At 35.2% G+C, this 19,301-nt stretch overlaps 1 protein-coding gene across 3 annotated transcripts in view; it reads right to left on the bottom strand.

Annotated features, from left to right (window-relative positions):
* The window catches only part of FRYL (FRY like transcription coactivator), a 157,791-nt gene that overhangs the window by 77,824 nt on the left and 60,666 nt on the right, over positions 1-19,301 (bottom strand). For all 3 annotated transcript variants that reach the window (XM_055111564.2, XM_055111566.2, XM_055111565.2), the window contains 9 exons: positions 18,372-18,458; positions 14,725-14,896; positions 13,811-13,943; positions 10,687-10,794; positions 6,567-6,804; positions 5,489-5,674; positions 4,938-5,024; positions 3,046-3,314; positions 98-290 (listed from right to left, as the gene is read on the bottom strand). In XM_055111564.2, coding sequence (XP_054967539.1) covers positions 98-290; positions 3,046-3,314; positions 4,938-5,024; positions 5,489-5,674; positions 6,567-6,804; positions 10,687-10,794; positions 13,811-13,943; positions 14,725-14,896; positions 18,372-18,458 — 1,473 coding nt within the window. The remainder of the gene's footprint in view (positions 1-97; positions 291-3,045; positions 3,315-4,937; positions 5,025-5,488; positions 5,675-6,566; positions 6,805-10,686; positions 10,795-13,810; positions 13,944-14,724; positions 14,897-18,371; positions 18,459-19,301) is intronic.

Genomic DNA, 19,301 nt, shown 5'->3' with positions numbered 1-19,301 from the left:
TGAGTTACTTTATTGTCCATAAAAAGAAATTTTAAAATCTTATTTTTATGGGGCCATTCAGATTTCATACATCCAACAGTGGATCTGAGAAACTTACTTTAGAATCAATGCTATAGCCGCTATCTGGGGTAGACGCCAGTGTCTCAGGAGGAGAACATCTCACAGAACCTGCAGATGTGGAAGATGACGATGTTGCTGCACTGCAGCAAAGGATCAGATAGTTTCTCCACAGGCCAATGTATGAGTCACTGCTTGTGGTGGTATTTACTTTCTTAGCATTGATGGGGCTACTAAGGAAAAAAAAAGAAAAATAGGCAGATATGAATAACACAACACGTTTTTAAAAGTTTATTTTAACTAATGCTAAATTTCTTTCTTTTTTTTTTTTGAGACAGAGTGTCACTCTGTCACCCAGGCCGGAGTGCAACTGGCATAATCTTGGCTCACTGCAACCTCCCCACCTCTCAGGCTCAAGTGATCCTCCCACCTCAGCCTCCAGAGTAGCTGGGACTACAGGTGTGTGCCATCACGCCCAGCAAATGTTTTGTATTTTTGGTAGAGATGAGGTTTCGTCATGTTGCCCAGGATGGTCTCTAACTCCTGAGCTCAGATGATCTACCTGCCTTGGCTTTCCAAAGTGCTGGGATTACAGGGGTGAGCCACCATGCCTGGCCTAATGCTAATTAGAGAGATGGTTAGCATAAGGTTTTTATTACTAGTACTGTTTTTGTGGACTGATATCAATGAATAAAGTAATGGATTAAAAATTAAAATATGTTACCAGATCATTTTAACATTATTCCTGTGATAAAAGTTAATATTTTATTGGGCCATATTTTATAACTTACTATGCATACTCAATGTAGAAAGAAAACAAAATCAAAATCACCTTTAATCCCACATGAAAATAAACACTGCATATTCTATATATCTTTAATTCATATACATGAACTATAAGTGCATGAATACATCTCTTTTAATTTATACAAATTAAATGTTTATTTTATTTTGTATCTACCTTTTAGACTTATGTATTTTTCACCTCTCTATGTAAATTAATATACTTCTGTGACATTATTTTGATTAACTATATGCTATATCAATATGAAGTATCATATTTTATATAACCAAAGTTTTGTTGTTTGACATTTTAGCTAATAGCAATTTTTCCCTATTATACACAATACCATACATTTGAATATATGGTTAATTATTTTCTTAGGTAATTCTTGAAAATGAAATCACAGAGTCAAAGAAGATACATATTTTCAAGGCTTCTGCCAAATTTCTGTCTTGAAAGATTACATCAATAAAACACTTTGAAACAATTCCATAAATCTTTCCAAATACCGAAATTATGTTAGAATTAAGAACTGAGAGCAAAACAAAAGAGGAAAAATACAAATATATAATCCTTGCCTTCAACTAGTTTTGTAATATGTTAAGGTAAGTAATGCAAACACATCACTTTGTTAATTCAGCAAGAGCATCATAGAACAATGTCCTAGTATGTTAGAAAATGATCTAAGCACTGGTAACATATCAGTCAAAAAAACTGTCAAAAAAATCACTGCCCTCATGCAGGCCATGGGAGACATACAATAAAGAAATAAATAAAACAATGTCAGATGGTGCTAAGTTTGATGAAGAAAAATAGAGCAGAAAAGGGAGATAAAGAATGCTGGTAGGATATGGGGTTATAATTTAAAATATGGTAATTAGGGAAGGCTACTTAAGGTCATAAATGGTATGCAAGGTGGCAAATGTCAATCTTTATTTAAAAAGTAACATCCAGACCAGGTGTGGTGGCTCATAGCTATAATCCCAGCACTTTGGGAGGCTGAAGTGGGAAGACTGCTTGAGCCCAGAAGTTCGACATTGCAATGAGCTATGATTACACCTCTGCATTCCAGCCTAAGTGACAGAGTGAGACCCTGCCTCCTTAAAAAAAAAAACCAAAAAACAAAACACAAAACAAAAAAGAAATCCAATACACAATACCTGAGAACATATATATACAATTAGCATGTATATGTAGAAATATATATACATATATATATATTCAAATCCAAAAGTAAGAAGGACTACTCTGGGTAGGAAGTTTAAGAGATTTTCAAAAATAAGATTGAATTTGAACTATATTAGATACGGATATGCAAAAATTAAAAAAAAAAAGGTATCCTACGCTCATGTGAAGAAAAGCTCACAAAATGGAAACTATCAACCACACTTAATGAACTCTGAGGGGATAATTTGGTTCCAACTTTGAAAGTATTGATAGAAAGTAAGAAAAAAGGTACAGAGTGAAGTCAGGTTTGAAGAGCCTTTAATGTAGGCCTCCAGTGATAGGTCAATCCAGATGCTGGGTTTACATGGGCAAGTTATATGCTGAGAGGACTCATTCCATTCAATGTGATCAATGGTGTACTCTGTAAGGAGAAATCAGGAACCCAAACCCAGATTCAAAAATTCTCCTCTGTATTTAAGAGCAAAAAAACAAAACAAAACAAAACAAAAACTAACTGAAATTTATAATGACCTTGGTCAACTCTCCATTTCATCATCAGTTATTCCAAATCTTTACCAACATCCTCAAATCTCCTACTCAGTGTGTTATTACCACTCCCCACCAGAAGGTGGCCTTCCTTACACTGTCATCGGGAAAAGTAAGGCCACTGAGCTGAGTTTCGCTCTGCTTCTCACCCTTTATCTACAAACTTCTGTATCTACATCCATACTCATCCTTAGATTCTTTCCCAATTTTTTCCCTTAACACAGATTCGATGGACACAACTATGTACCAAGTACAGTGTTATTAAGTAAATTAATAATTAAAATTTGGTGAGACTGTATTACATGAAAAGGATGAAGAAGTTATGAGACTATGTCCTTGACAACATTCTTCTCCCTCCTTAAGACATCAATGCAGTATCACATATTATTTATGGGCCTTCCAATCTGTAATACTTTTGAATTTTTCAAATAAATACATATGAAAGCTGACAGTCTATACATCTTTAAATTTACACTAGGAAAATAACTTACTTTATATCGACCTGAGGGGACAACAACTGAAGTCTTGTGTATGCAAACATCCAAGCATAGCTCACAGCTGTAGAGCAGTGTTTAGGAAGATTTTCTTGCTTTAAAAAACTGGAGAGACTTATAATCCATGGGTCTTGGCCTTGGGTCACATGTGCAAATATCCATATGTGTGATGGACTAATCACATCAAACTGGTGGCTAATAGGAGAAGAGTTCCATTCTGCTAAAGTTTGTAAATCTATCGAGCTAGGGCAATAGAGCAAAGTAGTCTATATGGAGAGGAAAAAATTGATTATTACACATTTCAATAACTTTGAAATTTTACCATATAAATTGCTTTAAACTGAAAGTGGTGTATTAGTAGTTTCTAAAACAAGATAATATAAAGTCCATGGTAGGTTGAAGGGAGTAGAGAATTCCTGAAACTGCATGTAAAGTTTCTGTATGTGCATACATGTCTTTTTTTTGGAGAGGGATTCCACTGTTTTCATTATTCTCAAGAGGACTATAAACCAAAGAAGTTCAGGACCACTATTTAAGTAATTCTTAAATAAATATCCAAATTTCATCGTATACCAAAAGCTGCCAGAGAACTAAAGAGTGAACCATTAACTTTCATGTTGACCTGTATCTATGTATGTGTGGAACAGACTCAAAAATGAGCTCTTCTCCAGAGGTATATATTCTTAAATACTTGTTCAATATTTGAACTCTTATACTGAAGAGATAAACATTTATGTTCAAAGAAAAGTATACTAAGCACTGCTTTAGGCACAAGAAACAAGTCATCCATTACTCTCTTTTTGGAATAATTCATAATTTATGGTTAATATCTAAAACAAAATGTTTTGAATTGTATAGATCCTTTCATAAAATAACTAGAAGAGAGGCTTTTAAAGGTTCTTACCACAAATAAATGATAAACACATGAGATGATGGATACACTAACTACCCTGATTGGGTCATTATATAATATAGACATGTATCGAAACATCAAATTGCACCGCATAAATATGTACAATTGTGTATATTTAAAAATAAATAAAAATTAAAAATTAGTTTTTTAAAAAGTTTAGCATCATGGTAGCATCATGGCGGGGGGGAATTGTACAGATTTCTAATAATCTCTTAGGCTTATAAAATCTTATTACCTCCCTTGGCTACATATAACTCATGAATTATAAGAATCAGGTGTTATGCCGCAAGCTCTTAATGTTATGCATTAACCTCTTGACCATGTATTCTAAAATAGGAGGAAATATTTTTAAATAGTAAGGTTTTATAGCTATTCTTACATCAACTTTGGAATCTTAATATATGACCTTTTACCCAACCAAGACCAAGCAAGAAAGCTTGCATAAACTTTGTTAGTAATATGTTTGTGGACAAAGTGTTTCTCTCCATTTTAATGAGTCAAATTACTTATGACATTGGTATAAAACACTATGTACTTAATCCACTATACTTAAACTTATGTGATACACAAAAAACAGTTGCCAAAAAAGCAGGGTGTAAGTTTTTGCTTTGAGTATCACTATTTTTTTCCCGTAGCATTTTCACAAGTATTTCTATCTCACGAACATTATATGCCATAATAAAGAGCAAATGGTAGCATAAAGATTCCATTTAACAGAAACTTCTTAGATTGGAAGGATTAGAATTTTACAAACATAAAATTATTTTTATTTCTATGTAGAAGAGTACTTAACTAAGTATAAATGAATGTCACTTTTTAAGTACTACTCTTAAGCATTTTCTAGTTTTCAAAAATACTTTCTAACTCATTACATTTGTTAAGGAAGTTATTTTATGTATGCACATGTACATGTATACATATGTGTCTGTCTTAAGTCTCAAAACAAGATTGGGTAGAATGAAGTCACTATAGTTACCTGATCAGCCCCAGTGAGATGTATGAAGCTCTCAAGAATGGATGGGCTTAGCCTGTCCATCACATCTATGGCTAATTCATCATCACCCTGTAAAAAAGACATCATATATCTAAAAAAATTAGGAATGTTTAAGCAAAGTAGCCAAACCCAAGTAAACACTAAAAATTCACTTCAGCACTATTTTTTTTTTTTTTTGAGACGGAGTCTCGCTCTGTCACCCAGGCTGGAGTGCAGCAGCGCCATCTCGGCTCACTGCAAACTCCGCCTCCTGGGTTCACGCCATTCTCCTCAGCCTCCCAAGTAGCTGGACTACAGGCGCCCGCCACCACGCCCGGCTAATTTTTTTTTTATATTTTTAGTAGAGACCACCGTGTTAGCCAGGATGGTCTCGATCTCCTGATCTCGTGATCCGCCCGACTCGGCCTCCCAATTGAGAACGGTAGGTTAGTTTAGACCCATGGTAGTAACCTACCTACATGGGATAAGGATGGACAAAAAGATGGTTTTTAAGTACTTTCATTAGATAACTGAATGAAATACCTAAATCTTACCTTAGGTATTTCCAAAAGTGCAAATAAAGCCCGTATTTCTCTAAGGACACTGACGGCTAGTCTCCTAGTGGCAGGTCGACTGCTACAGAGAATGACAAGCGCAAAGCCTTCAACCACATGGAATACATTGGAATATGGGCTCCTTTCCAGAGGAGGGGGATGAGAAGCTCCATTAGCTACACCATGCTTGAAAAACAGAAGTTAAAAATAAAATATAAAAATGTATGCCCAGACATTTCCGAAAAACAGTTAATAAAAAATAAAGCAAATCATAGTGATTATGACTACAGGTCTGCCTCAGCTCAAGCAATGTAAATAGCATGTATTTTATAAAAATGGAATAGTGTGCACAGTGAAAACATTTCACTGGCAGTCTAAATATGAATTCTGTACCTAACTTCTATCATTCTCTGATTATTTTGTAACCTTGGAACTGACAGTTGCTCTTCATCTGATTTCTATGTGGAAAATGAGGGGATTGTAGTGTATCTTTCACACTCAAGAGTGTGGACCAGCAGCCTGGCAATACCTGAGAGCTTCTAAGAAACTCCTGAAACTCTTTCTTAGGGCCCTGTTGATTTGCATGCTCATTAAAGGTTGAGAAGCTAGGGTGGCTTCAATGGCTCGGGTCTAAAATTTCAAGGTTCTATGATTTACACATTATCATAAATCAATGATTTGAGCATCTTTTATGGTTAAGGAGCACAGTTACTGTCTATGTGAAACAGGGACTGGTGACATGGATAAAACAATCAAATAACCCAAATGGAAGACTACCAAAAATTTATTGTACTGGCTTTAAATATATTGGAAACAACCTAAAAGTGAGCTGGAATTATCTCTAATTTCTATGCTCATTAAAAACCCAAAGAAGAAGATTAGAAAAGTTAGACACATAAACACTATATATTCACTACAGGAACTATGGGAAAGTTCAGTTTAAGGGATTAGGAACACATTGAGAGTGAATAGAACTAATAATACTTTTAGTGTTTGATAAAGTAAATCTGTATTAAAACCATTATTGGTCATTTAGCACTGACCACATACAAAAGGACAATAGAAAAGAATCTGGTACCTGAGTGTCCTGGTTTTTATTATGCATTTGGGCTGCTTGTTTCCACTGATTTATTAATTGTACCAACATCTTTACGGCATTATCAAGAAGCGTGGGATGGACATCAGTCACTTCACGAACAATAAAATAAACAAATCCTGAAAGAACATCCTCCCGCCAATCTGGAAAATCAAGCATTAGTGCCTGCAGAGTATTGAAAGCCAGAGCACGCAGTTCTTCATCCATATGAATTGTGAGCCTACCAAGAACAAAATTCCATTAGCAAACTTCAATACTTTTCAATTAGTTTTATCATCTGAAACTTAAAACTATGACCTTAAAATAAATGTCCTCTTAGTTGTTTTGTAAGAAATATGAAGATAGCAACCAATGATCACTTTTTCATGCTATATTCAACTTTATGCTAGTTTATACTCTCATTTGTTTAAATTCACATATGAATCTATTCCCATTAGTTGGTGTTTTTACTATAATCTGAATAATAAGTTTGATACAAATGACATTAGAATTCCATTTAAAATCCTTTAATCCTTAAGATACTATATTGTTATCTTATAATCAATCAAAAATGATATCTAATCATATGCTATCTTAGCACTATCGTCACATTTATTTAATCTTTGCTATCACTGGCAAGGACACGATTTATCTCAATCATTCTTTTTTTTTTTTTTTTTGAGACAGAATCTCGCTCTGTCACCCAGGCTGGAGCGCAGCAGCATGATCTCGGCTCATTGCAAGCACTGTCTTCTGGGTTCATGCCATTCTCCTGCCTCAGCCTCCCAAGTAGCTGGGAATGCAGGCGCCCGCCACCACACCCAGCTAATTTTTTGTATTTTTAGTAGAGACGGGGTTTCACCATCTTAGCTAGGATGGTCTGGATCTCCTGACCTCATGATCTGCCCGCCTCGGCCTCCCAAAGTGCTGGGATTACGGGCGTGAGCCACCACTCAATTATTCTTTATACACACTGAAGTTACAGTTGAATACAGGATGGCTGATTGTGAAGAAGGATATACAACAAATGAAGATGGAATCAATGCAACACAATGATTATTGAAGGTCAGAATGAGAGTAAATTTAGGAGTAATATTATAAATGGTACATGCCTAGAAAAAAAAAATAAGGCTGAGCTCAGTGGCTCACACTTATAATCCCAGTACTTTGGGAGGCCAGGGCAGGTGAATCACTTGAGGTCGGGAGTTCGAGACCAGCCTGGCCAACATGATGAAATCCCATCTCTATTAAAAATACAAAAACATTAACCAGGCGTGGTGGTGCACGCCTGTAATCCCAGCTACTCAGGAGGCCGAGGCAGGAGAATTGCTTGAACCCGGGAGGCAGAGGTTGCAATGAGCCGAGATTGTGCCACTGCACTCCAGCCTGGGCAACAGAGCAAGACATCATCTCAAAAAAAAAGAAAAAAAAATGTGTTGACTCCGCACATAAGTTCCTAAAGAGAGTTTAAGTCTAAACAAATTAGGAGATGCTATATACAATCTGCTTTTAAATACATCAAAACAATATGGGGCTTTGAATATAATTTTAGTTACAGAAGTTTACCATAACATAAAAGAGAATGATAAACAAGAAATTCTTTTAAAAAATGGCTACAGTAGTGGAAGCCACCATTATATAATATTATATGAATAAAGAGTTTCTGATTTGGGTCTGAAGAGAATTATGTTAGTAATTGACTACAAAGACAAATGTATCAGAGTTAGAAATAGTCTGAATGAATAAGGTAAGTACGTAATATTAAACACAATTATATGCTTGGGAAGCTGGAAAAATGGAGTTATCCACGACAGAGGCAGAAAGTTGTGTGGTTTAGGAGAAAGGAGATATAAGTATTCACCCTGCTGAACTCAGTTCTAGTCATCACGAAGCCAACTTTCAACTGACAATGAGACTAAAGAGAAGTCTTATAGCTAGACAGACTGAGGAGTAAGCAACAAAGCAGCAGCAGTTCCATCAGCACATGAGAAATAAACAGGGTCAAATGAAGCATCTCTAGTCCAGTATTCTGTCTCTAATAGTGGCACCAGGAGATACAATATTGGAGAAGAGAGTGACAGTCCTCAATGATGTTGACTTTAAAGGTTATTTCAACATTCCTTAAATCCATGAATATGTAAATATCTATCTTACTCCTATCTGTGTGATACAGGGTATACATGTGTGAGTTAACTGCTCATTGTACAGAGCAGAAAACAATAAAGCTTGGTTAATTAAAGGCAGGGGAATTAATTAACTTTCCTTAGGGACAGGATACAGGTCTGCACATTTACAATGCACCTTTGTTTTGTTTGTTTGCTTCCTTTATGGTAAAGTAAATAAGATTTAGACAGCACAATTCCAAATGATAAGAAGAGAGGAGAGAATAGAATAGACCCTGGGATCTTCCTTTCCATTGAGGTAAATTATTAGTAAACAAATATCATAGGAGAAAGAAGCAAAGTGAACAGCAAAGCAAATTGTCATTCACTATTCAGCTGTCTGCTCTTTTACTAGGCTGTCCCATCCCTGGCCCTCATAGTTACAGTTTCATTTTGGTGGAAAAGATGGGAGATCTACTCTTGTGGATCAACATCCACAAAGATGTAGATGAGTTATGTTGAAATAGGAGGAGTAAGAGCAGAATTGAACAGTAGTTGTTTACTGCTCTCCCAAGGAATAGTATCATAAATAATTAATGTTTCTTATTTCCAATGCTGGCATGAACTTTGTAACTCTACAATCTAATTCACAAAAAAATTAGGAGACTGTGCGAAGGGAACAAATTTATATAATGCAAAGTAACCCCTTTCTTTCACAATCATCACAGGAGACATAAAATCTCTGATCACAACAGGCAACAGTTGAGGATAATGTAGTGCCAGGGTGTGTGAAAAGCTAGGGAAGTGGGGAGAAAGGATTGCTGGAACAGTCTATTAATTGTTTATTTATTATGAATTTAACTTACACCTAAGTGATAAATGCCCATCAACAAGTAAACACCTTTCAACATAGTCAAATATTGCTGCTCTGCTATAGTCATTGTATTTGTTTTTTTCATCTAGGACAGGGGCTGGCAAACTGTGGCTCAAGGGCTAAATCCAGCCAGATGCTTATTGGAACGCAGTCATGCGCACTCTATTGTCTATGGCTGCTTTTGTACTATAATGGCAGAGATGAGTATGTGTTTGCTTGTTTTATTGATACACAACAGTTGTACATACTTTTGTGGTAGATGTGATAATCTAATGCATTCAAATAACTTGTAAAGATCAAATCAGTGCAATGAGGATATCTATCACCATAAATACTTGTCTTTTCTTTATGTTAGAAACCTTTAAATTATTCTTTTCTAGCTATTTTGAAATGTACAACAGATTATTGTAAACTATAGTCACTCTACTGATCTATGAACACTAGGTCTTACTTCTATCTAACTGTATAATTGGACCCATTACAAAGATCATAATGATCTGCAAAACCCTAAAATACTGTCTGGTACTTTCCAGAAAAATGTGCTGATCCCTAATCTAGGGAATCCCTAACTACATTAACAAAGCAGTTTTTCAACAGGCTATCGTCTCAACTTAGAATTAGGAGCTAGTATTTAAGTTTGGTTGTCAGGTTATTTACTCATTTTACAGAGCTATGACATGCCTAATAGAAGAGAGAGAAAAACTTAAATGCCACAGTTCTGCCATAGGGGGAAAAAAAAGCACAAATGAGACCTGATTACCACTAGAGATACTAAAGAAATGACTGTAAGAGTAAACACAATAATTAATTGCCTAACTGGGAATTATCATACACTGATAATGCCCATATGTTAAGGGATAATGTGTTACAGAAATCCCAGGAAAGAATACTAGGTGGAAAAATAGGGAACTGAAAGATAGGATTTGTGGGGGGAATCTAGAAGAATTTGAGAAGTTAAAAATTAGTGAGGAAAATGTGTTTAACAACAACAAAAAAAGACAAAATGGAAGTTTAGAAAGTAAATCAGATAAAGGATTAGAAATGTCTTTAACATTGCCTTTTTAGTGATAACAGTAACAAAGGTATATTAGAAATATAAAGGAGCAGAAGACATAAAACAACATAGCAAACAGTAATTCTCATTTACCTTGCTAACAATTCAATCAGGTCAGTTCTGCTCATACCGTCAGGAATCAACCTTGGAATCGCAGCAATACAAGTTCTAAACAAATCAATCTTGGGTTTTCTTTCCCCCCTGAAAAATACAACAGGATTTAATAAGAAACATATTACATATGCTAGACAATGAAATCAAACTTGGAAAAATAACTACAGAAAGTGCGAGTCCTCCCCTAAAGTTTAATGTATTTAATATTTAAAAAATGCACATAAATCCTGTAGATAATTATTAGCCTATATATGGACAAAAGAATACAGAAATAATTCAAAATAAAACCAGCAAACAAAAAGGTTTTCAGTAACTAGACAACAAGCATTACAACCATTATTACATAACAAATATTTAAACAGATTATTTATAATTAATCTTAATATTTAAGATTAAATATTTAATATTTAGCCTCCCACAAATAATATTAAAATAAATAACATTGATATCATTAAATAACTAAATACTGGTTATTTTGAGGGGCCTATAAAATTAGCCACATTGTTTTCACTTAGTATCTTCCACTAACAAAGGTCTTAGAAACATTCATCTCATACATAGGTGTTTATATTGTTTGTTCTTGTCCTGTACGTGACACACACACATAAATACACATACTTAAAATTTCTATGTAATAAAATGAGCCACGTTTTTGAAAATCCTGGTACCTCTAGAGGCTTAATACAATTTAATTTTACTATATTTTCTTCTAGTTATTCAATAATTTTATTTATTTTAAATGTCTAACCTCTTAATATACTGGTTTTTATTCTGGTCTGTATTTGAAGGTGAGGCCTTTTAAATTTCTTTCATCTAAATTGTTCTTCAGTTGGCCTAATAAAATAATCCTTATGTAGAAAAGAATTTGGATATTCTCAGTGTTTTGGGTTTTATTTTTATTTTTTATTTTTTTTTTGAGATGGAGTTTCGCTCTTGTTGCCCAGACTGGAGTGCAATGGCGTGATCTCAGCTCACTGCAACCTCCGCCTCCCGGGTTCAGGCGATTCTCCTGCCTCAGCCTCCCGAGTAGCTGGGATTACAGGCGCCTGCCACCACACCCAGCTAATTTTTTGTATTTTTAGTACAGATGGGGTTTCACCATGTTAGTCAGGCTGGTCTTGAACTCCTGACCTCAGGTGATACATATGCCTCGGCCTCCCAAAGTGCTGGGATTACAGGCATGAGTCACTGCGCCTGGCCTTGGGTATTTGTTATAGTGGCAATGGACTCACTACCTAGAGATTTCATATAGTCAGTCCTCTTTTTACATGGTTTCAAAATGCATGAATTTCAGTTACCACACTTTAGTTAAATAATACCAGTCCCCAAAAAGGCAGTTCAAATGTAAGCTACCATACATTAAGTAATGGCATAAACAAACTTTGCTTTCGCTCTTTGGTCCATAAAGCACCATGCACATCATAATCACTGTCATTTTCCATCAAGGCTGTCAGTGATTGGTCAAGGTGCATCTGTTATTCAGTTCATACACAGACAGCAAAGTGTGCAATGGTGTTGCCTCCTGGTCTCCCAGGATAACCCACATGACATTTTACAGAAATAGATAATCAAAAGAGGGTATTGGCTAACAAAGAGGAAGTACCACAAAGAAAGAAAAAGTAACATCACTGTGTAGTGTGTTCTTATAATTTTATGTTGCTTTGACACCCATATTAAATATAAGTTTGACTTTCTCATACCAGAAATAGGGCTCAGTCACCCTTGAGACAGTTTCCAGTTCTACACCCCACTCCATCCCCCAGTTCTTTAATGTGGTTGATTCAGCTATCTGTCTTACACAACTTCTTCCTGGTAATCACCTCCATATGGATACCTAGATGCAGGCTACTTGACTGGCCCCACTGACCTGCGTACCCCACATGGACTATGCAGATGTGCTGCAGTGACCACCTCTCAGGCACAGCATGACCTCCTGAACTCATGCCTGCTTGCTTTCAATCCACCAATTAGAATTCCCCATAGGTAACTGTTTGGAAAACACCCTCAACCCAAAAAAGGCATTGGCCCATGGGCCTCTTTCTCTCTCTCTCTCTACACATGCTTCCTGACCTCCATGAGTGTGGCCTCCACATGTGCAGTGCCCCCCACCCACCTGTAAGTAATAAAATCTTTATTGCTATCCTGCTTTTTTCCTAGTCACTGAGAGGGTGCTCTCTATCTCAAAGATCCTAAATTAAAGCACACTGAAATAGAATAGAAAGTTAATGCAGTTACAGAAGAAATACACTATATAGGTGTCAGAGGAACTGGGTGAAAGCAAAAACTTACTGACTAAATGAGGGAAGTGGTTGTGGTGAAAAACAAGATTTCCCAGAGGAAGTAACATTGGCAAAAAACTTCACATTAAAGAAACTCTCAGAGATATTGGCATATAGTAGTACATAATAATTGTATATTAAATAAATTGAGATTAAATATCAAATTTGGTATTCTAAGACCTATAATGCAAATATTAATATCCAGAAGAATCTCCTCCCTTACAGAGAATATGTAGATGTTTTCTAGCAAATAAAGTAAGCTATTGCCATAACATACAGTTTCCTGAGGAGGAAGTCCCTAACAATAAGAAAAAAAGATGCAGAGATGACAAATAATGACAAGGCCCTTGGGGTGGGGTGGGATGAGGTAGTGTTTCGAAAAAAACTGCTCATATGTTATTCCTCTCTATGCCCCTTAGTTCCTAGGAGTCAAAAATAATCAGAGTTCAGATTTTCAGGATTTTTTTTTTTTTTTAAACTAGGGCTTTGGCAGTGAAAGCATTTATTTGACATAATAAACCAATCATGCCCACATACATCCGGGGTACCTAGGATTCATATTTTGCTCACAGAGTAAGTGTAGGGCCTTGTCATTGACAACACACCAGACTGGGATCTAGAGTGAGTTTTGCTATCTATACCAGTTTGACAGCACTTTAAGGAATAAAACTGAGTGTGTGGAAGGAATCACTGTATTGAAAACTGCAGCAGATAGAAACATGGAAGAACTCCAAAGACCAAGTAACGAGACAGGTAAGCAAGAGCCATCCACACTGTCTTAGGAAAACTGAAATAGCAATGAAGGCACATAATTTACTACATACGTAATCATGTCTTCAGGCTCCTTATTAGACATCTGCACACTGGTCATACACATTGGTCTCCCAACTTCTTTGTCCAAATGTCTGAGGATGCTATCTAATGCTTTTCTTACTTGAGGATAGTAAACTGACATTCCTAGGGGAAAAAACTTCACAGTTATAAAATATCTGAAATTAGATAAAGAATACTTACTTTCTGTAATAAAAGCCTATTAATCTTTAAATGATTAGCTTATTGTTGCCACAAAAGGGGTTTCAACTGTGACATATTCTTCTCTCTGATGATCAGCTTCAGTATATTGGACTAACTGGAGAAATTATGTGAAAATTATGCAGAGGACTAAAACTAAGTTGAAGAAAGGACAGAATGCAGTGAATAGGATCCTGTGATAAAGATTTAACTGGAAAACTCTTAACATGAAGACTCACGACTATTATCAAAAAAACGTATTCACTGTGGGCTGAGCATGGTGGCTCACGTCTGTAATCCCAGCACTTTGGGAGGCTGAGGCGAGTGAAATCACTTGGGGTCAGGAGTTCAAGAGCAGCCTGGTCAACGTGGCAAAACCCCATCTCTACTAAAAATACAAAATTTAGCCAGGTGTGGTGATGCACGCCTGTGGTCCCAGCGACTTGGGAGGCTGAGGCATGAAAATCATTTGAACTCAGGAGGTAGAGCTTACAGTCAGCCAAGATTGCACCATGCCCTCCAGCCTGGGCAACAAAGTGAGACTCTGTCTCAAAAACAAAAACAAAAACAAAAAACAAAAAAAACCCAGAAGTATTCATTTTGTATGGCTGTATATACTAGAAAAACCATATTAGGCAAATTTATATACATTTTATATTTGATCAGACTTTTATAAAAGAATATGAAACTGTATTACAAAGCAACATTTAATTTCAATTAAACTAACCTATGACTTTTGCTTCTTCATCTGTCAAGGTTTTATTGAGAAATATTTTCTTTACACGAAGAGTATTTCCTGAGGGAAGAATAACTCCTGTTGTTGGCATGGGTGGTTCACCATCTTTCTGCTGCAAACTGTCTGCTATTACAAGGAAGACTCTGAGACCTATGTTCATTCTCTTCAAAGGAAAAAAATTCAAAAGGAAGAGATGAGTATCATAAATTACCTTTTTTGCATGTTAGAAATATTTCATCGGTAACATCAGAGTTGGGGGGTGGAAGGAAGGAAGATAGAAGGAACACTAACCTTTCTGTCCAACATTTTTAACTAGCACAGGCATTAGAATTTGCTTTAATATCAAATTCCCAAATGCCACTCACTCACTTCTGAGGTCGACCAGCTTCCTTATTGTCTCTAAGGCTTATAGCAATCCTCTTCCTCAACTCTCCTATCCTTCTATGGTCCCGTCCCCTCCCTTTCTAGGCAAATGACTTGTCTTCTACTTCACAGAAGAAAAAAAATCACCAACTTTCCTCAATCTCTCAATTACAAATCACACTAATTTACTTATACCTGCACCTCTTCTCCCTCCCTTTTGCTCTTGGTATAGTGAGGGAGTGACAGACTTCTTAGTTGTTGGAATCCCATCTGTTCTTGCATGTTTGGAAACATTACAGCACCAATTACATACACGTTTTCTTTCTTGCATCTTCAACATTTTCCTTTCAACTGAATATATCCCCCTTCTCTTAAATATACTGCTATCTTAATGGAAGAAACTTTCCCCAAATACTTCCCTGAAGCCATTCTCACTCATCAGTTACCATATTGCTCAAAACAGTGGGCCTATTTATAGTATGCTACTTGATTTTCCAGCAACATGGACAAGGTCAAGCACCCTTTCTCTCCTGAAACACTCCCTTCCTTTGGTATCTATGTTCCACTTCTGGCTGTGTCATCTTTATCTGCATTTCAGGTTTGGCCTCCCTGACCTGGGTATTAAATGTTAGACTGCTTCAAGGCAACGTTCTCCTGGGCTGCCTTCTCCTATCATCATGTATTACCTCCCAAAGCAACTGCATATACTTACATGGCTTCATTTACCACCCATACCAGATCACCCACAAATTTTAAGCCTGGCCTCTCTCTGAACTCAGACCCTCAGACCCATCTGACATCTCTTACTTGGATGCCTCTACCTGGATGCCTCATGTTAAACATGTTCAAACCAAATGCATGACCTTGCCCCCAGATTTGATTCCTTCTTAATGTTTTTTCTCAGTGAATGCTCCTCTATCTGCACCACTACAATCCAAGCCCAAGCTGTCATTATCTCTGATCTACATCAGTGGTCTCTCAAGTGGGGTACACGCATCCCAGTGGGTATGCAAGGTAGTTCAATGGAATACGGGAAGAAAATAAAGCTCATATATATATATATATATATTTATATTTATATATATATTTATAGATATATATTTATAGATATATATTTATATATATATTTATATATATATTTATATATATATTTATATATATATTTATATATATATATTTATATATATATTTATATATATATATTTATATATATTTATATATATATATTTATATATATATATTTATATATATATATTTATATATATTTATATATATATATTTATATATATATATTTATATATATATATTTATATATATTTATATATATATATTTATATATATATATTTATATATATATTTATATATATATATTTATATATATATTTATATATATATATTTATATATATATATTTATATATATATATATATTTATATATATATATTTATATATATATATTTATATATATATATATTATCTAAGTAAGATTAAAAGTTTAAGCTTCACTCTTCTTTATATACGACATAGTACTGGTGCCCTCCCTTAGTCTAAGTATCAGATAGTCACATGTCACATAGTCAAAGACGACACCTTGAAAGACGCAGAAAAGCTCCACAATGTAGCTTCACTTATACATCCTTTCAGTGTATTGCAATTTGCATGTATTTGATTAAATGGGCTAATGGATAATTTTATCTAGCTTTAACTACATGAGCTCTTACAAAAGTCCTTGAAAAGAAAATACAGATCCAAGAAAAGAAAATACAGATCCAAGATAATCCTAACAAAGTAAACCTAATAAATAACAACCACCACCGCCACAGAAAAAAACCCAGCAGAACTGATTTTTTTTACTCATACCTAGTATGAGAACTTCAGTAAGAAAAAAAACTTACTTTCAGAAATAAATTTATTCAATAGAGTGAATATTTTCTTAAAATGGATGTTCAAGAAAATATCTTTTGTTTCATAATTTTTGTTGCTGAAAACCATTTTTGTCGGTAGAAACCAAAAAATATATAAATAAGAGCTTTATTTTCTTCCTGTATTCCAGTGAACTACCTTCTACACCCACTGGGATACATGTACCCCCAACATGTTAAGTATGTCAGCTATACAAACAATCATGTTTGCCCACTTCCAAAATCTGGAAATAATTATTAAACTATCTTAAAAATATTACAAATGAAAAGCTGCATTATCTTTCCAACTCATTTGTTAACCACATAAACACATACCTTAGGATTTGACTATGTATAGGATCAAGATAGTAATTTAAAACAAATAAGAAAATAAACAGATAACACCTATTTTGCCTTTTTATATTCTCAAATGTAATTAGATTCCAACAAAGAATTAATTTATGAAATATTTTGAAAAATCCTGAAAATCTAATGTCTAAAGAATGAATTAGAGTTTACTAGTGAATAATGAGACCATGGAAGCAGGATGTAACATTCACTTTTTTAATGTTGATTTTTTTTGGCATGGGGGAAACAAATTTTTGTTTTTTCTATAACACCTAGAACAGTGCCTGGCACATTTCAGGTGCTCAATAAATATTGAATGAATGAGATTTATTGAAGAACACCTTAAATATAAATAATGTGAAGTAAAAAAAAAAAAAAAAACCAAAAAAAAAAAAAAACCTGGGCTCATTATAACTTCCAGGAGCCAGCTGAGCTGACTAACCTGATAAAATTTTCCTTTCTTTATTCATTTTTTTGAGATAGAGTTTCGCTCTTATTGCCCAGGCTGGAGTGCAATGGCTTGATCTCGACTCACCGCAACCTCTGCCTCCCAGGTTCAAGCGATTCTCCTGCCTCAGCCTCCCTAGTAGCTGGGATTACAGGCATGTGCCACCACTCCCGGCTAATTTTGTATTTTTAGGAGAGATGGGGTTTCTCCATGTTGGGGTCAGGCTGGTCTCAAACTGCCAGCCTCAGGTGATCTGCCCGCCTCAGCCTCCCAAAGTGCTGGGATTACAGGCATGAGCCACCGTGCCCGGCCTATTTATTATTTTCTACCACGCTTAAACACCATTATTTCACTCCAGCCTGGGCAACAAGAGCAAAACTCTGTCTCAAACAAACAAACAAACAAACACTATTATTAAACCATTCGGCCAGCTATTAGAAAGGTTAAGTAACTTGTCCTGGATCACAGCTACTATTAGAAGTAGAGCTGGGATTTGAACCTAAGAGTTCTGATTCCAGAAATCATGCTCTTAAAAAAAAAAATCTAGGATTTTATATTATTACATTATAATTTTTTTACCTCTGGATTAATGGTGAAAGTTTTAGTAGATTTTCCAACACTGAGAAGATCAAATATTATTTCTTTCATTGCAAAATCCAAGCGTTCCTTAAAAAAAAAAAAATCCTTGTAACTTGCTACTATGTGTTAGGTATCATGCTAAGAATTATAAATATAATATACAATGACAACAAGACAGGTTTGTGCCCTTAAAAAGTTCACAGCTGAACAGAAGAAAAATACATATGAATTAAGGTCAAAATACATGATTATAAGTATATTATTTAATTATCAAATGATTTGTTTAATACCCAAACCAACAGAATAAAGTTTTAAACATTCATTCACCAAAATCATATTAAAATCAAAGTGAAAGAATTCCCAGGGTGACAATGAAAGGAAGTCCCAAGACAATAGCCAGGCAGCAGGCCTAGACAGCAGTGAGTTCATACTGGGTCAGGAAGAATGGGGCTCTAGGAAGGAAATCTCCCGGGGGGTGGGGGGAAGTTAACTAATAAGATTAACTGCTGTTTGAAAGGAGTTTTATAATTCTGGTGGAGTGCTGGAGGAAGGTAACTAATTCAAGGGAGTGGGTACAATTCTGGAAAAAAAGAAGAGATGCAACCTAATGTCACAAGTTTTTTGAACACTTGATCTAAAGCACAATTTGCTTTTATTAATCTTACTGATATCCTTATACTTATCAAATTATCATTACTTTTGTACTCTAGTAAATAACAATGTACTAATTCTATTTAAATATTCTTTATTTCTTCACTGTCAAAAATAATTGAATTATGGATCATCTAGATTGTTACAGTTTCAGTTGAAAGAGAATGCAATCAATATTCTGGAATCACAGCATTTTCCCATGTTGACGAGATAACCTTACCTATGTTTCTCCAAGATGGATGTCCCAAAAGGAAATGTGACCAAAACCTTGTATTGGCT

Source organism: Pan paniscus, chromosome 3, assembly GCF_029289425.2.
Source record: "Pan paniscus chromosome 3, NHGRI_mPanPan1-v2.0_pri, whole genome shotgun sequence".
Lineage (NCBI taxonomy): Eukaryota > Metazoa > Chordata > Mammalia > Primates > Hominidae > Pan > Pan paniscus.
Note: the sequence above shows the minus strand (reverse complement) of the source record. Positions and strands in the feature narration are given on the sequence as shown.